This window comes from Natator depressus, chromosome 5 (assembly GCF_965152275.1).
Source record: "Natator depressus isolate rNatDep1 chromosome 5, rNatDep2.hap1, whole genome shotgun sequence".
NCBI lineage: Eukaryota > Metazoa > Chordata > Testudines > Cheloniidae > Natator > Natator depressus.
In genome coordinates, this window is record NC_134238.1 from 26,152,091 (window position 1) to 26,171,445 (window position 19,355).

Below are 19,355 nucleotides of genomic sequence, written 5' to 3' on the forward strand. Positions count from 1 at the left end.
CTGCTCCACACCCAGGAGAAAGCTTTATAGCAAAGTGGGAGCTGTGCTACTATTTGGAAGGATTGCAGTGAGTAGAGTATAGAATTCTCATTCATGTGGCTGCCCAGAGGTCATAGAATATCAGGGTTGGAAGGGACCTCAGGAGGTCATCTAGTCCAACCCCCAGCTCAAACCAGGACCAGTCCCCAACTAAATCATCCCAGCCAGGGCTGTGTCAAGCCTGAACTTAAAAACTTCAAAGGAAGGAGATTCCACCACCTCCCTAGGTAACGCATTCCAGTGTTTCACCACCCTCCTAGTGAAAAAGTTTTTCCACATATCCAACCTAAACCTCCCTCACTGCAACTTAAGACCATTACTCCTTGTTCTGTCATCTGCTACCACTGAGAACAGTCTAGATCAATCCTCTTTGGAACTCCCTTTCAGGTATTGAAAGCAGCTATCAAATCCCCCCTCGTTCTTCTCTTCCGCAGACTAAACAATCCCAGTTCCCTCAGCCTCTCCTCATAAGTCATGTGTTCTAGTCCCCTAATCATTTTTGTTGCCCTCCGCTGGACATTTTCCAGATTTTTCACATCCTTCTTGTAGTGTGGGGCCCAAAACTGGTCACAGTAGTCCAGATGAGGCCTCACCAATGTTGAATAGAGGGGAACGATCATGTCCCTCGATCTGCTGACATCCCAAAATGCCATTGGCCTTCCTGGCAACAAGGGCATACTGTTGACTCATATCCAGCTTCTCGTCCACTGTAACCCCTAGGTCCTTTTCTGCAGAACTGCTGCCTAGCCATTCGGTCCCTAGTCTGTAGCGGTGCATGGGATTTTTCCTTCCTAAGTGCAGGACTCTGCACTTGTCCTTGTTGAACCTCATCAGATTTCTTTTGGCCCAATCCTCTAATTTGTCTAGGTCCCTCTGTATCCTATCCCTACCCTCCAGCGTATCTACCTCTCCTCCCAGTTTAGTGTCATCTGCAAACTTGCTGAGGGTGCAATCCACTCCATCCTCCAGATCATTAATGAAGATACTGAACAAAACCGGCCCCAGGACCAACCTTTGGGGCACTCCACTTGATACTGGCTGCCAACTAGACATGGAGCCATTGATCACTTCCCATTGAGCCTGACAGTCTAGCCAGATTTCTGTCCACCTTATAGTCCATTCATCCAGCCCATACTTCTTTAACTTGCTCGCAAGAATACTGTGGGAGACCGTGTGAAAAGTTTTGCTAAAGTCAAGGAATAACATGTCCACCGCTTTCCCCTCATCCACAGAACCAGTTATCTAGTCATAGAAGGCAATTAGATTAGTCAGGCATGACTTGCCCTTGGTGAATCCATGCTGACTGTTCCTGATCAGTTTCCTCTCGTGTAAGTGCTTCATAATTGATTCCTTGAGGATCTGCTCCATGATTTTTGCAGGGAGTGAGGTGAGGCTGACTGGCGTGTAGTTCCCAGGATCCTCCTTCTTCCCTTTTTTAAAGATGGGCACTACATTAGCCTTTTTCCAGTCGTCTGGGACTTCCCCTGATCACCATGAGTTTTCAGAGATAATGGCCAATGGCTCTGCAATCACATCCGATAACTCCTTTAGCACCCTCAGATGCAGTGCATCCAGCCCCTGGACTTGTGCTCGTCCAGCTTTTCTAAATAGTCCCGAACCACTTCTTTCTCCACAGAGGGCTGGTCACCTCCTCCCCATGCTGTGCTGCCCAGTGCAGTAGTCTGGGAGCTGACCTTGTTCATGAAGACAGAGGCAAAAAATGCATTGAGTACATTAGCTTTTTCCACATCCTCTGTCACTAGGCTGCCTTCCTCATTCAGTAAGGGGCCCACACTTTCCTTGACTTTCTTCTTGTTGCTAACATACCTGAAGAAACCCTTCTTGTTACTCTTAACATCTCTTGCTAGCTGCAACTCCAAGTGTCATTTGGCCTTCCTGATTTCACTCCTGCACAGCTGAGCAATATTTTTATACTCCTCCCTGGTCATTTGTCCAAGCTTCCACTTCTTGTAAGCCTCTTTTTTGTGTTTAAGATCAGCAAGGATTTCACTGTTAAGCCAAGCTGGTCGCCTGCCATATTTACTATTCTTTCTACACATCGGGATGGTTTGTCCCTGTAACCTCAATAAGGATTCTTTAAAATACAGCCAGGTCTCCTGTACTCCTTTCCCCCTCATGTTATTCTCCCAGGGGATCCTGCCTATCAGTTCCCTGAGGGAGTCAAAGTCTGTTTTTCTGAAGTCCAGGGTCCGTATTCTGCTGCTCTCCTTTCTTCCTTGTGTCCACAGTAGTCTATCAAGGACCTTTGGAGATTTGTGATATTATGCTTCTTGTCTCCTCTGCAAAATGACAATTGCTTCTCCCCTGACACCCACGTGACCTCCACTCTATGCAAATACTTTAGGGACTATGGGCTGTATTATCCTCTCCTGCAAAAAATCCTTTGACTGAAGGTTGCCCTCTTCACTTTCAAATCTCTACCAAAAATCCACTTATTTAATGACCATACAAAGTGAGATGAAGTAGGAGGGGGAATTCAAACAAACACACAACCAACTCCCACCGACTCTGATTCCCACTTCTGAATTTCCCAGGGTAGTTTGTCATATTTATATCTGTCCTTTAGAATAGATTGTAAGTTCTTTGGGGCATGGACTGTCTTAATTTTTTGTGTTATAAAACATGCAGCATATTGCCTGTGTGAAGCAAATAGTCTAACATCTGAAACAGGCATTTTATTTTTAAAGTCTACTACTGCACTTTATCTCTCAGTTCCTTTTGCTTTCATTTCAGTTGTTGTTATGCCAAAAATATCTTTTCCTAACAATAACAATTCTTGGCTAGTGATGATGATATTACCATAGTAACAGAAACTGGTCCTAAGCAATCTAGATAGGAATTTAGAATTTCTTTCGTACATTAATCTCTTCGGGACTGAATGTAAGGGCTTGGCTTTATTAAAATTCGCAAATTACAAAACAGTACCTTAAATCATATTTTTTGGTTTTGTTGAATGTGAAATCATTGTATCTTCATGGTGATTTAACTTTTCAAAAGGTAGTCTGAACCTTTTATGAAAAAACGTACGGGCTATGCAGCACATTTCATTTTCAGCCACAACTTCTTTGCCCAAATGTTTTAAAGTCTGCTTGACCTTTAGGGGAAAAAATCACCTATGAAACTTGTGTATATATATGTTTTTACCCAAAAACAAAGTTCGTGGTAGTGATGGACTGAAATAAGTCTAGATCTTGAGTGCCTTTTCCAAATTGTTACAGAGACAGCAATATCACAAACTCTTGGTCAGTCCACTGTTCATATTTCTTAGGAACATCAAAGTGGGGCTGTGGTCCAGAAAAGGAAATTATTTGATATGTCTGCTACCTGTGGAATGTATTCAGAGTTATCTGTTGACTTTTAGTGACAAAAATAATTTTTTACTGCTTTTTATTTCTGGTAGCTATGCAGATTCAATGCAGCTATGGGACAAGGGAGCTGGATTCTTTTCTGGGATGAAATCAGAATTGTTAACTGTGTTCCATTTGATAACTGTTACAGTTGAGGTCAGAACCAGAAAATGTAACTTGACTTTCAGATCCCAGGCTGAGTTAGGGAAGGCAGTTAGGAAACCCATCCTTTTACTTGTAAACTGGATAAACCGAATAGAGACTCAACATGGAGTCCCATAACAACACTTTCACCGTCACTTTTCAGGAAATGCATTTTAAGGAGATTGTAAATTGTTTCAAGTCCTGTTAAGATATATTACTATAGTTACATAAAAACAGAAAATAATCTTCGTACTGTACCTTTTTCAAATCCACATAGGGCATTTAAAATAATTCTTTTTCCATTCACCATTAAATAATCAGTTGTTTTCTTGTATTTGTTAAAATAAAGAATCTGAATATTCTTTACTTATTTATACTCTGGGTAACTCAGTTGGCCTGGTCTCTGGGAATCTTTTACATAAATGGTGGGAGAAACAAGTGCTACAAGAAGACTATAATTATAAAGTAAAACTATTTTTTTCTAACTGTATTAATACAATTCCAGGGAGGAGCACTCTTTATACTTAAGCCAAAAACTTTGCGTCTTGTACACAGTAAGATGGATTGTCTAGTTTTAAAATCACAATAATATACATTTTTGCTTCTGTTTTCTTAGTGTGGTTGGTCACTCTGTTCATTGTTAACATAGTTGCAGAAATTTGGCTGTTATGGTGAGATCTGAGATGGTAGCAAATGAGGCTGAGAAGACAAATTACTGAGATGCCTATAGTGTCAGCTGAGAAAGTTCCTCTAGAGAGCTTTCAATTATTGCAGAAGTTTTAATGGAGGGAACTGTTTAAAGCTGGTTCCAATCACAGTTATTTATCTGGGTGGAGATAACTCTGAAACCAAATGAGCCACAACTATTTACAGCCTTGACTAATCAGAATCTTTAAGAACCATCCTGTTTTCCCAGATTCAGTCTTCCTGCTTTTGCTACGTCACGCAAGACTGCTTTTGAGTCATTTCAGTTCGTATTGATGACACTAACTTGAACTGCGGAGATGTTCTTTCCCAGTAATCTTTTCTTTGATCCCTATACAGAGATTGATTATATTCCACTCTTATCTTTATCAAGGATGAGAGTTAGATTAAATCTAAACATATAGCCCATTTGCCTAATGTGGAAGATGGCATAAAATGTCCATTTACTCTTAGTTTTTGTATAAGCCATTCACTGATTGTCTGTAACTGATCTAAAATTTCTCGATAATAAAAATCGATACACTTGCAGTCGTTAGATGTTGCTGAAATGGTAAATAAAATAGAGGGTTTACTTTTCACACAAGTATGGGTTGAGATTTTCAGATATGTTTGGGAGTCCCTGTAAAGTGTATATGTTTGGCTTCTGACATAGCATTACACAACATAGATTCTGTATTTTTTTATTATTGGGCTCTATCCAGTGTAAAGGTAATTCTGCAATTATACAAGCTGCTCCCTATTTTAAGGGATTCTTTCTCTCTGTATATGCAGCTGCCTGATGCCAGTTTTGCTTTTATGTAGCCTGGTTATGCTACTTTACGTATACCTGGTTATGCTCCTTTCTTAAGTGTGTGATTTGTTCCTACCAGCTGTTCCAGTTGCATGGTAGTTGGTCTCTTGGGAATGGTGACAGCACTGAATGATGCACCCCCATCTTTGAGGTAGGGGAAAGAGGTGGGGTGCAGTTTCTTCCTTGGCAGAGAGACAGCTGTTAACTGGGGTGTAGTGTTCTCAAAAGGCTGTGTCATCCAACGCCTGTCTCCCTGACTCAAAGATCTGTAAGGGATCAGTCAGGGACAACATAGACCTGTTGAGCCAAAGATTGTTTTGTCCATCCTCCTTACTTCCTTCTCAATCCCTGAACAATGATCATAATGGTGAAAGAGTAAGATGAGGCCAGGGGCTGGAGTTCCTTAGGTGAATAGGATTGTGAGATGCCCCTTCATCTGCACTGCAAGTTTGATATTTGGAAATGCAAAATCAGAGTAAATATTAGCATGTGTGTCTTAGAGTTTTCTATAGTGTCCATTACTGTAATATTTATGCACTGAACTAGTAATTACAGTACACAAAGTCCAGAGTAGTTTTCATATAAGCTTACGTTGATCTGTTCTCACAGGTTGTAGGGGTGTGTGGTTTCCTGGTGTTTTTTGGTTTTCATACCCTTCCCATATTAGTTATCCCTTGTCTTCTGAAATATAAAAGGCTTTGGTAAATTGGCTTCAGTCCTGTAGTATTTTCTGAAAATTGTCTGGTTAGTCTTATCTCATTGGGAAACTGATTCTATTGTCGTGTGTCCCTGCCTAAGAATGCTTTGTTCCCAGTTCTAATGCTCCGTTAAAAGCTGAAGTCTGATTATGTAACATGCAAGAATTTATCATTTTGGGAAGAGAATAGTAGCTGAAATAGACAATGGTAATTAAAATTGTTATAAATGATTCTGGGACAGAGAATTTTATTTTGAAAAAAATAAAAAGCAATTTGGAACCACTGAAGGAACTTGTGCAATTATTTTAAAGAATAATTTTATTAATCTTTTATCACATTGCTATTATTTATATATAGATAGATAGATAGATAGATATAGTACTGGAAATCAGCAAAGATTTGAATTAAAATAATAAACCAAGATGAAAAAAAAATGTCCAGCAGACTGCCTATCAGCACTCATGCTATCTTCTAAAATATAAATGAAATTTTTGCTTTTGATGATTTTAATGTTCTTTTTATCTAATTTTTAGAATAAAATTCCAGTTGGGCTAAAAGAATGTCATAGATCAACTGACACTGACTCTGTTCATCTTTTTACTCAGGATATTTCACCAAAGAACATGGATAAATATAAGCAAGACGGATAGTCCAGTGATGTATAGAAAAAACACACAGTATTTTTATTTTAAAAGAGAGAGGGAAGGATAACGCTACTGATACAGCTTGAAGCAAACTGAGGCACAATGGTCTGATTCTCTTCTCATATATGCTGTTTTTAACTAGTATAAATCCACTGTTTCAATAGAATTATTCTGAATTTTGTGTGCATTAGACCTGTTTTCACTTATAAAGGTGGCAGGAGGCTATTCAGAAGACACCTTAGATTTCTTCTCTAGGAATAACACACACAGGCAGAGAGAACTGGCCTTGAGCTGGAATCGCAGAAGTGTCAGTAGTGTTCCCCTTCCAGGTTTCTTCACCCTCAGTATGATTCACCAGAATTAGTTGCTATTGCCTGGATCAAGGAAGTTTAGGAAGATTGCTCTCTGAAAGACAAACAAGCAAAATCCATTCAGATTACGTTATCTGTAGTAACCTCATTCATGAAAGACACTCATGTAGATTTGCTCAGGTACATGCCTAGTTCAGTATCAAGTGATATATTGAAATGCAGGCATTCATGGCTGTAAGCCTGGATGGCTGACACCCAAGAAAAACAGCTCCTTTCTTCAGCCAAACTTGAATGAAGACTTCGTTAACAAGAAGCAAAACAAGTTACCATTCGATGCCAGCTGGAAAGGAATGAAAAGTGTTCTTTTCATTCCTCACAGAAGTTTAGTTACCCAAAGATACTAACATTGCTACAGGAAAATACTGAGATCAGTGTTGTTTTAGGAAAGTACTAGGACAAAGATAGAGGTGGAAAGGTAAAGCAAGAATTCAAGCACCACAATCACTTTCCGTTTTAGAGCACCACAAATGACTGGAACATCCTATCTTCTGGACTTACCAAGCTAATCAGCTACAAGGTCTTGCTGTTCCAGAAGCACTGGAATCACTTATGATGAACAAATGGGTACTTGAAATAGCCTGCTCGGGAAATGTGCTGAAGTTCATCTCAAATCCTCCAAGATGGTTCCTTTAAGCCCCAGGACCAAGAGATCACAGAAATATATTTATCATGCTTGGCTTTTTTAGGGCCTGATTGAAAGCCGATTAAAGTCAATGGGATTCTGGTTACATAGACTTCAATGGGTTTTCAGTCAGGCCCATGTAGTGTTTTTCATCAGTAGATTTGAAAGAACTTTACAAAGGTGGAAATTATTATTAACCCATTTTACAGATGGGGAAACTGAGGCACAGAGACCTTAAAATGACTTGTTTGAGGTCAACCAGGAAACCAATGGCGAAGTTGGGAATAGCACACAGTTTTCTGAGTCCAGTCCAATGCCCTATTCACTAGATCAGGGGTCTCAAACTCAAATGCCCATAAGGGCCACATGAGGACTAGTACATTGGCCCGAGGGCTGCACCACTGAGTACCCCCCCACCGCTGCCCCGGCCGTGCCCCCACTCCACCCCTTCTGTGAGGCCCCGCCCCTGCCCCACCTCTTCCCACCCCTTCCCTGCCCCATTCCAACCCCTTCCCTGAAATCCCCGCCCCAACTCCGCCCCCTCCGTACCCCAAGGGGGTGCAGGAGGGGTGCAGGATGCAGCAGGGGGTTGGGGTGCAGGAGAGGTGCGGGGTGCATTGGGGGCTCAGGGCAGGGGGTTGGGGTGCAGGGTGGGGCAGAGGGTCAGGGTGCCGGGTGCAGCAGGCGGCTCAGGGCAGGGGGTTGGGGTGCAGGTGTGCGGGGTGCGGCAGGCGGCTCAGGGCAGGGGGTTAGGGTGCAGGAGGGGTGCGGCAGGGGGCTTAGGGCAGGGGGTCGGGGTGCAGGAGGGGTGTGGGGTGCAGCAGGGGGCTCAGGGCAGGGGATTCGGCTGCAGGGGAGGTTCGGGGGGTGACTCCAGCCTGGTGCGCACCAGGGGCAGGACAGACTCCCTGCCTGCCTGCCTGCCTGCCTTGCCCCCGGTGCATGCCAGGCCAGAGCCACTGTAGGTAAATGCTGGGGGGGCAGAGGTGCCGCGGGGAGCTGGCAGGCTGCAGAAAATAACCGCGTGTTTGAGACCCCTGCACTAGATTATACTGCTTCCCAATATGAAGACAATACTCTGTTATGCAACTTCTTCAGGAGGAAAAAATCCTTTTGCCTGTGCCCTCATTCAAGCATTTATTTGGCTTTTATTCCATCTTTTTCATGGTTCCAAATAAGATGGGCAATCCATGAACAGTACTGGATCTCAAGATATTCAACAAGTGGATGAAATATCTCAGGTTCTGGATGGAAGCTCTCTCATCATTCCTTTAAAACTGTGTCCTGGGGGAGATATCATGACCTCAGTTGTACTAAAGGAAACAGTCACGTGCCAGTCAGATTGGAACACCTAAAATAATCACTAGGGGTTATCAAGGGAGTTACAAAAAATACCTTCTGGTATTAGAGCATTTCCTTGATTTCAAGCTTTGATCATTTTCCTTAAGTCTGAAAAAAGGTCTATCCTTAGCTCCCCATTATGATCCTTTTAAGGAATGTAAAACACTGCACTTCACTCATTTCAGTGGCCTTTTTGTCCTAGACCAATCCGTGGAGTCTTTCCTAGTTGGTTTGGTTCAGTTGCCTTACCTTCCAGTTCACCTTCAGATTTTGAATGTCTTTAAGAATTTGTGCTTAATACTGCATATTCAGCTATTAACATAGACGTACAAAAACCCATAGCTTTCCTGTCTTGTAATTTATTCTCCTTCTCATGCATCCTAGGAGCTTGTTGGCTTGCCCTTTTTTTTTTCTTTTTTTTTTTTTTTTTTTAACTTTTGACAGACATTGACCCTCTCATCAGTCATTGCTACCTGGAAGTCTTTTTCCATCTGCCCTCAGTGTATCATATCATTCAATTTACCATATACTTCAAATTTTTATTCCCTTTCTTTATACACATAACATTTAATTTTGGGTGCCAGTCTCTTCTTTCTTTCTGTCAGTTAGTTTTTTACCTTAAATCTTTTCCTTATAACCTGACTATGGGTATCCTAGTTTTATTACCCCCCCCCCCCCCCCGTTCTCTTCATTTCTTTTTTTTTTGTATTTAAATTGGCCAACAAAGCCCTTTCTTATACTGTTGTTTTTATTTGTTTTGACATGTGGCAAACTTCTATTGGGCATTAAGTAACGGCTTTGGAACTAGCTTGTCTTGCCAATAATTGTTAATGGAAAAGATGCGTAATCATGCTTTTTATCAATCATTTCAGTCTATAATTCAGTGCTTTCAAACTCCTTTCTTCTTTGTACCTTTCTTTTTGTGATTTGAATACTTGTATATTATGCTAACTAACTCTGGCGTGGAGGTTATGTTGAGGGTAAATTGTTATTTTTTATATGTTTCGGTATGGGCAGCCCATTTTGTATTATGTGTTTTGTAGAATATATATAGTGTGTCTTCATTACATAAGAACACCTACACTATGAATAACTATTTTGAAGTTTGTCTTTTTATTGGGATAAATAAATTATCCTAAATAATGAGAAAAATGTAATTTTCTTAAGATGCAAAGGAAGCACAGTTTGGGTTTTGGGGGCTTTTCTGAGGGTAAGGAGGAAGTATGGATAAAGATTTTTCTGGAAAGTTAGAAATGGATTGCTAAAATCTTGTAGATGCCTAAAGATGATAATCTGTTTGGAAGACCGTGTTCAGGGTCTTTTAAAGGCAAATGAGTAGAGACTGGAAATGGCAAAATATTTTGTATGATTTTGAAATACACAGAGTTCAGGGGAAGCTCATAACAAACAGGCGCTCTTTGCAAAATCTTGGGATTTTTTTCCACCCACCCACTCTGAAGTCTGCCTATCTATAGTAACTGGCTCAAACGAGGGGTCCAATGTTCTCTCTAAAGCCTGTTTCTTAAATAATAATCCAGAACCTGGTCTTTATTCTGGCTTCCCCCACCCCCAAAAAAGTTGCGTAGTGGATTTTTTCCTTACTTTTGTAAGGGTCTAAATTATTTAAATTTATAAATGGTTAATGTTTTAATAGCTGATTAGAGTACAACAGATGAATACATCGCTTATAACCATGGTTTATAACCACGTATAATACATTGTAATGATGAGTTTATAATCATGTATACTGATCTTGTCTTTAACATGCTTATAACAGCTATCCTTTTATTAACTCTCTAAGTTATTTATAAATGAATTCTTAATATAAAGAGTGACCAAAAATCATACCTATTTGAGATGTAAAATATGCATAAGGCTTTCTAATATATAGGTAAAGAAAAAGAGCAGTGTGATCAGATTCTTATGGAGATTCTGACATGATTTCTCCTAACTCCATTTTGGCATGTGCTTTCAAAATAGACAATAAGAAGATGGAGTCATTATTAAATGGAGTAAGATAATTTAGTATGTCAGAGGGTCTATATGTAAACACAAGGAGCAAGAACTACTCAAATGTTACTAAAGGTAAATCTACACTGCAGTTAGACACCTGCAAGAGGCCTGTGCAAGCTGACTCGGGCTTGCAGGGCTCAGGCAAAGGGACTGTTTAACTGCAGTGTAGACATTTGGGCCCAGACTCTAGGACCCTGTGAGGTGGGAGGGTCTACACCACAATTGAACGGCCCCTTACCCCAAGCCCCACAAGCCTGAGTCACTGACATGGACCAGATGTAGATTTTTAATCGCAGTGTTTTAAGCGTAGACATACCCAAAATTACAGAGAGAAGGCACCCAAACCTAACCTCCTTCCCGACCATATCAGGTCTCCTGGCAGAGCCCATGGCATTGCAAGTAGCTCGCATCTCTGTTTTCCCACCCTAGGAGGACCATAGCAGGCTCAGCATGTAAAAGTCAGAAGAAATAATAATGTTCTGTGTAAAAATTAGATCTTTCTGAGAAAGAGGCTGGCATGTTTGCTGCCACAACATAATGCCCAGCATTGTGTTCTCAGCCTCAAACTTTCCTTACTTCAATTTCCCTAAATTCTATTTCCATTCACACATCTCTTAGCATTTGCAGGGCCAGGCACAGATGTTTGTGCCACTCGTGGAGGTAATGGTAAAGTGTGTGCGTTCTGGTCACCTTTTTAAGTATATAGGTTTTCTATATGATATTCTGTTTTTCTTTCTCTTCTCTATAAGTCAGAATTGCCAAAAGTGGCTGCCATGGTACTTTCATGTGGAACTTTGAATAGGGGAAACTTTGAATAGGGGAAATGATGAATTTTTGAGCTATTTGCGTGAGTTATCTGCAAAAAATTGAGGGAATTTATGGAAAGTGAATTTTTGAGGATTTTAAACCCATATAAAATAAATGTGCTTAAAATTATTTGTGCAAAATTCCATAGGATAATTTTCGGCAAGTTTGGATAAGCCCTTGTAGAGGGGCATATATGGAACAAAAATGTATTTGACCCATATGGAAATACAATATCAATAATGAAGCAGTTAGGGAATATATGAACACTTATGAGCTCATGTGAAAGTAGCATCTTTTCATGTTAGTTCTCACCTCACCCATATATAAGCATTTTTGATCTGTGGCAGCAGTCTACCATGTGTTATACATAGGTGGATCCCTGTACGCATGCAGAGCCTTTTGAAGTCAACAGGTCTCCACACAGGCTCCACACAGGCTCCGGAGTCTTCCTGTCTCCAGTGCATTGCAATATCTGGAGTCTAATTCTGTATGTGGATCAAATATGTCCTTTCCACCTAGTAACAGTTCTGCATTGGAAAGGGGATGGATTGAATGACCCTAGTAGGTCATTTCTATCTCTGAGTTCTGTGGAACATTAGACTTGTGTCTCTACAGCTCCAGTGAGATTTGTATTTTGTTAATTAGTAGTTTATGTCTAGGCAGTCTCTTGATGTCATATTGACTATTGCACTCTATTTTTCACAATCCCACTGAAGTTTGACTCCCTTTGGGATTGTTAGGCTAATTAGATTTGTTCAAGGAAAACATGTGAATGGTTCTCAGTCCGTAAAGCCTGTGTGCTTTGTATAAATAAGGTCCTTTTATTAAATAATTAGGAGGGTCTGTTGTGTTCTGTTTAGCTCAGATTAAGTGTGAGGACTGGATTATTAAATTCTCTGCCTTCCCTCATTCGTAATTGGGGATGTCAGAAATTCAGATGAAGTTCTGATTATGAACTTTTAGTGACGTTATTACACATCTACAACTCACTTATTTTTTTCTGTAGTATGTTTCTCATCCATTGTTATATTTTGCTGTATTTCTCTCTGTGCTTTTTTGCACTTTGTGCTTATTTTACAGTCTGTAGTGCTTAAAATAGTTATGAAAAAGTACTTGTCCCTGTAAAAACAATGAGGAGTTGTTGTGGCACCTTAGAGACTAACAAATTTATTTGGGCATAAGCTTTTGTGGGCTAAAACCCACTTCATCAGATGCATGGAGTGGAAAATACGGTAGAGAGGTATAAATGCACAGCATATGAAAAGATGGGAGTTGTCTTACCAAGTGGGGGGTCAGTGCTAACGAGCCAATTCAATTAAGGTGGAAATGGGCTATTCTGAACAGTTGACAAGAAGGGGTGAAATCACTTTTGTAGTGCTAATGAGGTCAATTTAATCAAGGTGGCCCATTTCAAACAGTTAACAAGAAGGTGTGAGTGTCAGCAGGGGGAAATTAGTTTTTATAGTGACCCATCCACTCCCAGTCTTTATTCAGGCCTAATTTGATGGTGTCCAGTTTGGTGTCTATCAATGTGATATGTGCCACCAATACTCCTCTGCCATGTACATTGGCTAAACTGGACAGTCTCTACACAAAGAATAAATAGACACAAATCTGACCTCAAGAATTACAACATTCAAAAACCAGTAGGAGAACACTTCAATCTCCCTGGACACTCAATAACAGACTTAAAAGTGGCAATTCTTCAAAAAAAAAAAAAAAAAAAACTTAAAAAAAAACAGACTCCAACGAGAAACTGCAGAACTGGAATTAATTTGCAAACTGGAGCCTGCACCCCGAACCTCTTCCCATACCCCAACCCCCTGCCCCAGTCCCCTCCTGCACCCAAACTCCCTCCCAGAGCCAGAAGTTGTTGACTTCTGAGTAACCAGTGAGGTATAATAGAAGCTGGTTTGTGCTGGCGTGGTAAATCTAAGAATTGGAATATCTACCGGCTTTGATGATTGTCTGCCCCATTCTTTGCAGTTCACCCTAATTGAGTAACCTCAGTGTGGCTCCCTGGGACCCCGTCACAGGGCCTACAGAGAGCTTTCTGCTCTCTTCAGCTTTCCCAAGAGACTTTCTCCTGGCTCTGAGACAGGTCTCACCTGCCCTTTTCTCACTGACTCTCTGACTGCTCTCTCACTGGGTCTCCTCCCTCTCAGATTCTCCCTGGGAGCACCTGTTCTGGCACAGGGAGGCTGGATCTGCTTCATTTACAAGGGCTGACTGCCTTGTGACAGTTCACTTCTTGGCTTTGTAGAAGAACATAGGCTTGGAAGGGGCTGTGGCTTAGTGAATCAGAATTGGGATAAATATTCTGTGTTTAGAGAGCAGGATCTGCATCCGTTTAAATCTCTTCAATAGGTCATAATTTGTATACTACAATGCTATTCTGAACAGTTCATTTTATTATCTCTCACCTGGAAGTCACAATATAGAGGGAGTATTAAAACACAAACGAAAGAGAGTGGGGGAAAAAAACGTTCAGGAAACTTAACATTGAGCTTGATAATTAAATAAGCTGTTTAGTTCAACTTCTCGATCATGAATATATCCTCATTACTTTTCCAAAAGAACATTCCTATCCTTCTCAAATTGTTTTGAATCACTTTTGGCAGTTATAAAAACGTAACAGATCTGTTTTGCAGATGTGGAATCTGCCATTTAAAAAAGTTAGTTTTTAAAACTTGTATATATGATGTTTTTCACATACATTTTCTTTTAAAAGAAAGTTATTATTTGGTAGCTAAACATGTTTATGTAGATTTTGATATCCTTCACTGTAAAAAATTAATTGTGATGGAAAGACAATATTGAACTTATAAGGTATAGTATTTAAAATATTATATGTAGTTTTTACTGAAATCCAGTTAACTTAGGTTTGTTGCAACGCAAGTGTGTGCTCAAAATAAGTGTTCTGTGTATGGACACATTTATCTAAAAAGGCCCCTGCCATTTGACAGAACAATGAAAGGTGTCCAGCTATTACTTTTTTCCCTTTATTTCTACGGGAGCTTGGAAAAGACTGTGCCATTACTTGTTTGTGCATAGTCTTCACCTTAATAAGGGTTGAAGAGTTGAAGGAGGCCGCTTCTGGAAACCTTGCAAGGGCCTGATATAGCTTAGAACAGTATTCCAGTTAACTGCTGCAGCACAGCCAGTGTTAAAATAGCACTACAGTCGTCTGTCATTTCAAATTTACAAAAAATACCTCCCCTGGTCTGAAGTGTGAGAATTTTCAGGCCAAAATGAATCTCCCTGAACCTGATTTGGTTGAACTCATGGCAAAAACTGTAACAGATTTTAATGCAAATAAGATTAGATTGGACCCCGAGTGAGTTAGGGAATGACAATAGGGTTTTATTATATAAGGCTACATGCAACCTCAGCTGCTGCTGCTGCCCTTTTTTAAAGTTCCCCAAAATGTGCAAGGTACCTTGCAAAACAAAGACACCGTTGCTACCCAAAAGAGATTACATTTAAATTTAACATGATATGAAACAAGTATTTATCAATAGGAGGAGAGAGAGGAAGGGGTGAGGAAAGACAAAAGTGACAATAATACTTGGTGTATGATCAGAATAAGTAATATGGTTAGTCCCTGAAGCGTGTGTGTATGTGTTAGAGAGAGAGAGAGAGAGAGAGAATTTTAAGAGAAATTTGAATTTGGTGAGGGAAGTGGGCTGTTATGAACAAGTTCAGGGAGGTCATTCCAAGTGTAAGCAGCAGCATGAGATAAAGCATGAATGTGCCTGTGAAGGGTGGAGACTGAGTATGGAGATGGTCGTTGGCAGAGTGGAGCATGTCGAAGCATAGATAAACACTATGTGATGGGAAGGGCCTTGAAATGGGCCAGTGGGGATGTTTTTGCAGTGTCCTGCATGGAGCTCTTCTCAGCCCAACTCTAGTAAACATTTTTATCTATGAGCTGGAAGAAAATATCAGTTCATTGCAGATGATGCCAAACATAGGTTGAATGGTAAACAAGCCTGTTCTACATAGTAATCTGGTAAGATGGGCTCTTTTAAACATGCATTTTAAGGAAAGGGGGACTGTATTATGGAAAGCACTGACTCTGAAAAAGACTTGAGGGTCATTGTGGATATTAGCCAACTGAACTGAACAAGAGTGATTGATTGGCAATCCCTCGATTTCGAGGATGATCTCTACCACGGATTTACATATGGATCCTGAGATGACTCAAGAGTCTGATCCTGGAACTGCAAATTCACACACAGTAGGTACAGACATTTTGTGGCAGGCCAGCGGCTTGCTGGGAGAAAGTTATTTCTTTATCCTTCCTCCTCTCTCTCTTTTCAGCTTTGAGGGCAAGGTGCTTCTCGAAGCAGGCCACTGTCTGATGGAGGATATGGCGCCATTGGGGTTGGTTGTGGCTTGCTCTTCCCAGCTTGTGATGTCCACATCAGTTTTCTTAAGATATGCTTTCAGTGCGTCATTGTAGCATTTCCTCTAACCATCACAGGATCTCTGACCATGAGTGAACTGAGAGTAGAGGACTTGTTATGGGAGGCAAGAGTGTGGCATCCGCACACAATGTCCAGCCCAGCAAAGTTGGTACATGAGGATCATTGCTTCAATTCTGGTGACATTGGCTTCAGCGAGGATGCTGGCGTTAGTGCGGCGATCTTGCCACTTGACGCAAAGGATCTTCCAGGTTGCGCATCCACAGACGAGTGTAGGAACAACAATTGTCTTATAGAGCTGGATCTTGGTGTCCTGCTGAAGGTCCTTGTGTCCTATTCTGGGAAAATGGCTGCTTTGATACAGTAGCATTTATTTTTGCCAGGAGAACCAATAAATTATGTGCTCTTGTATCATAGGCATTGTTTTCCCTGAGAACTTAGTGATATCTATCTTTTTTTTAATTAATGATCTCCCTTCCCTTGCCAAATCCTGAAACACTTTTATGCATTAGATGCCAGAAGAGGTTTGAATTTTTATCTGGAAAGAACTCAACATTTTAAAAGGACAGAAAACAGTTGTGTCTAAGACAGTTTAAAGAATCCACCTGTGTCCCAGCCCTCTGTCCTTTTGGTGTTTATATGTATCTAAGAAACATAGAAGAGCTAGGCAGATATTCTTCTTTCTTTAAAAATAAAATTACATACCATGTATTTTTTAGTTCAGTTATACTGAAAAAAGTGGTTGCCTCGTATCATCAGGGGAATTCTTTAATGTGTGTTAACTGTTTGTAAAGCAATTATTTCTTTAAATCTCTTGCCAGAACTGTGAGGACGTGGGATGTTAACAATGACAAAAAGCACAAAGGTGTGTTTAAACCACGGTCAGGTCAAGGTAAACGGGTGATTCCTACAACTTGCACATATAGCAGAGATGGTAAACTTATTGCAGCTGGCTGCCAAGATGGCTCCATCCAGATCTGGGACAGAAATATGAATGTAAGTGAAGTATACTTTTTAACTTTAGCATTTCATATATTAACAGTTTCTCTTGCTAAATTTTGAAGTAGTTTTAGGATGTTTTATATTTTATACTTAAAATATTTTTTTCTGAAAGACAAGTATTTAGTAAATGAGGTTTAACATTTCCTCTGCTACCACATCTCTGTCATCTCAGTGCCTGCTGCTACCCCACCCAAACAAATAATGGCAGGAAATTGACTAGCTAGCAACCTGATTTTGTCTATTTTTTATATATGTAGTGACAGCTATAAATAAATAAAGTACTATCTGTCTAAAGATAACAAGGTGACTATGAAGAAGCTGTCACTTCCTATAGGCTCTTATGACATTAAAAAGTACATGTCAGTGTTCTACTCCAGATGTTGAATAAATAATTCATCCACTTTGGAATGGGTGATACAGGTAATATACAGAGGAGAGTAAGGTCAAAACACACAAAGATGGGAATGCACCTCAAGTAAAAATGTTTTCCTGTGAAATTTAACATGGAGGTGATATTACTCCAAAAGACCATTGACTGGAAATCCCAAAATTTCATGGTTATGCTACATCCTCAGATGGGTATGGTAATGAGTTAGATCCAGAGCATGTGGGCAAGACCCACCAGTCAGACACCTCGTAAAGAATTCTCTGAAGTCTGTCTCATTATACTATCCGCTACATAAAGTTAGCAAGCTCAGTCTTGAAACTGGTTAGATTTTTTTGTCCCCACTGCTCCCATTGGAAGGCTGTTTCCGAATTTCACTCCTCTGATGGTTAGAAACCTTCATCTAATTTCAATGCTAAACTTACTGATAGCCAGTTTATATCGATTTGTTCTTGTGTCCACAGTGGCAGTTAACTTAAATAACTCCTCTTCCTTCCTGGTATTTATCTCTCTGATGTATTTATAGACACGGTATCTCCCTTCAGCCTTCGTTTGGTTAGACTAAACAAGCCAGTCTCTTTGAGTCTCCTCTCATAAGGTAGGTTTTCCATTCCTTGGATCATCCTAGTAGCCCTTCTCTGCACCTGTTCCGTTTGAATTCATCTTTCTTAAACATGGGAGACCAGAACTGCACATAGTATTCCAGATGAGGTCTCACCAATGCCTTGTATAATGGTACTAACACTTCCCTGTCTGTACTGGCATCACCTTGTGTGATGCATCCTAGGATTGCATTAGCCTTTTTCACAGCTGCATCACATTGGTGTCTCATAGTCATCCTGTGGCCAACCAATACACCCAGGTCTTTCTCCTCCACTGTCACTTCCAACTGATAAATCTCCAGTTTATAGCAAAAATTATTGTTGTTAATCCCTAAACACATGACCCTGCGCTATTAAATATCATCCCACTTCTATTACTCCAGTTTACAAGGTCATCCAGATCTTCTTGTATGATATTCTTCCCCTCCTCCATATTGGCAATATCTCCCAAGTTTGTGTCAGATGCAGATTGTATTAGCACACTCCCACTTTTTGTGCCAACATCATTAATAAAAATGTTAAATAAGATTGGTCCCAAGACTGATCCCTGAGGACCTCCACTATAACCTCCCTCCAGCATGCCAGTTTAACGTTCAGTATGACGTGTTGTAGTCTCCCCTTTAACAAATTCCTTATTGACTTTCAATTATATTAATCCCCATCTTCTCCCATATAACTAATAATTTCCCATATGGAACTGTATCAAATGTCTTGCTGAAATCCATGTAGATGAGATCTATTGCATTTCCTTTGTCTACAAAATCAGTTATTTGCTCAAAGAAGGAAATTGGGTTGGTCTGGCATGATCTACCTTTTGTAAAAACATGTTGTATTTTATCCCAATTATAGTTTATCTCTACATCCTTAACTACTTTCTCTTTCAAAATTTGTTTCAAGATCTTGCATACAATTGAAGTCAAACTAACAGGCCTGTAGTTTCCCGGATCACTTTTTTTCCCTTTCTTAAAAATAGGAGTTCTATTAGCAATTCTCCAGTCATAGTATACGACCCCCGAGTTTACAGATTGATTAACAGTCCTCGCTATTGGACTTGCAATTTCATGTGCCAATTCCTTTAATATTCTTTCATGGAGATTATCCGGGCCCCCTAACTTAGTCCCATTAAACAAGTTTGACTTCCACCTCAGATGTGATAATTTCTACTTCCATATCCTGGTTCCCATTAGCCATCCTGCCACTACTCCTACCTGGCTGCTCACAAAATATACAGAAAATTCAGCCGTTTTTTCAGTTACCAATAACTTTTGTTATCTTCTTTTCTATTATATTTATTCTCAGGTAAATTGTTAAAGCAAACTGAAGTCACTTGCAAATTGGGTGACAATGCACATGATTCCTTTATTTAATAACCTCCTTCCTAGCTTCTTAAATACACT

The 19,355-nt window shown here is 40.2% G+C and overlaps 1 protein-coding gene across 2 annotated transcripts in view; it reads left to right on the forward strand.

Annotated features, from left to right (window-relative positions):
* Positions 1 to 19,355, forward strand: part of WDR70 (WD repeat domain 70) — a 265,961-nt gene that overhangs the window by 150,277 nt on the left and 96,329 nt on the right. For both annotated transcript variants that reach the window (XM_074952491.1, XM_074952492.1), the window contains one exon: positions 16,791 to 16,965. In XM_074952491.1, the coding sequence (XP_074808592.1) occupies positions 16,791 to 16,965 (175 nt within the window). The remainder of the gene's footprint in view (positions 1 to 16,790; positions 16,966 to 19,355) is intronic.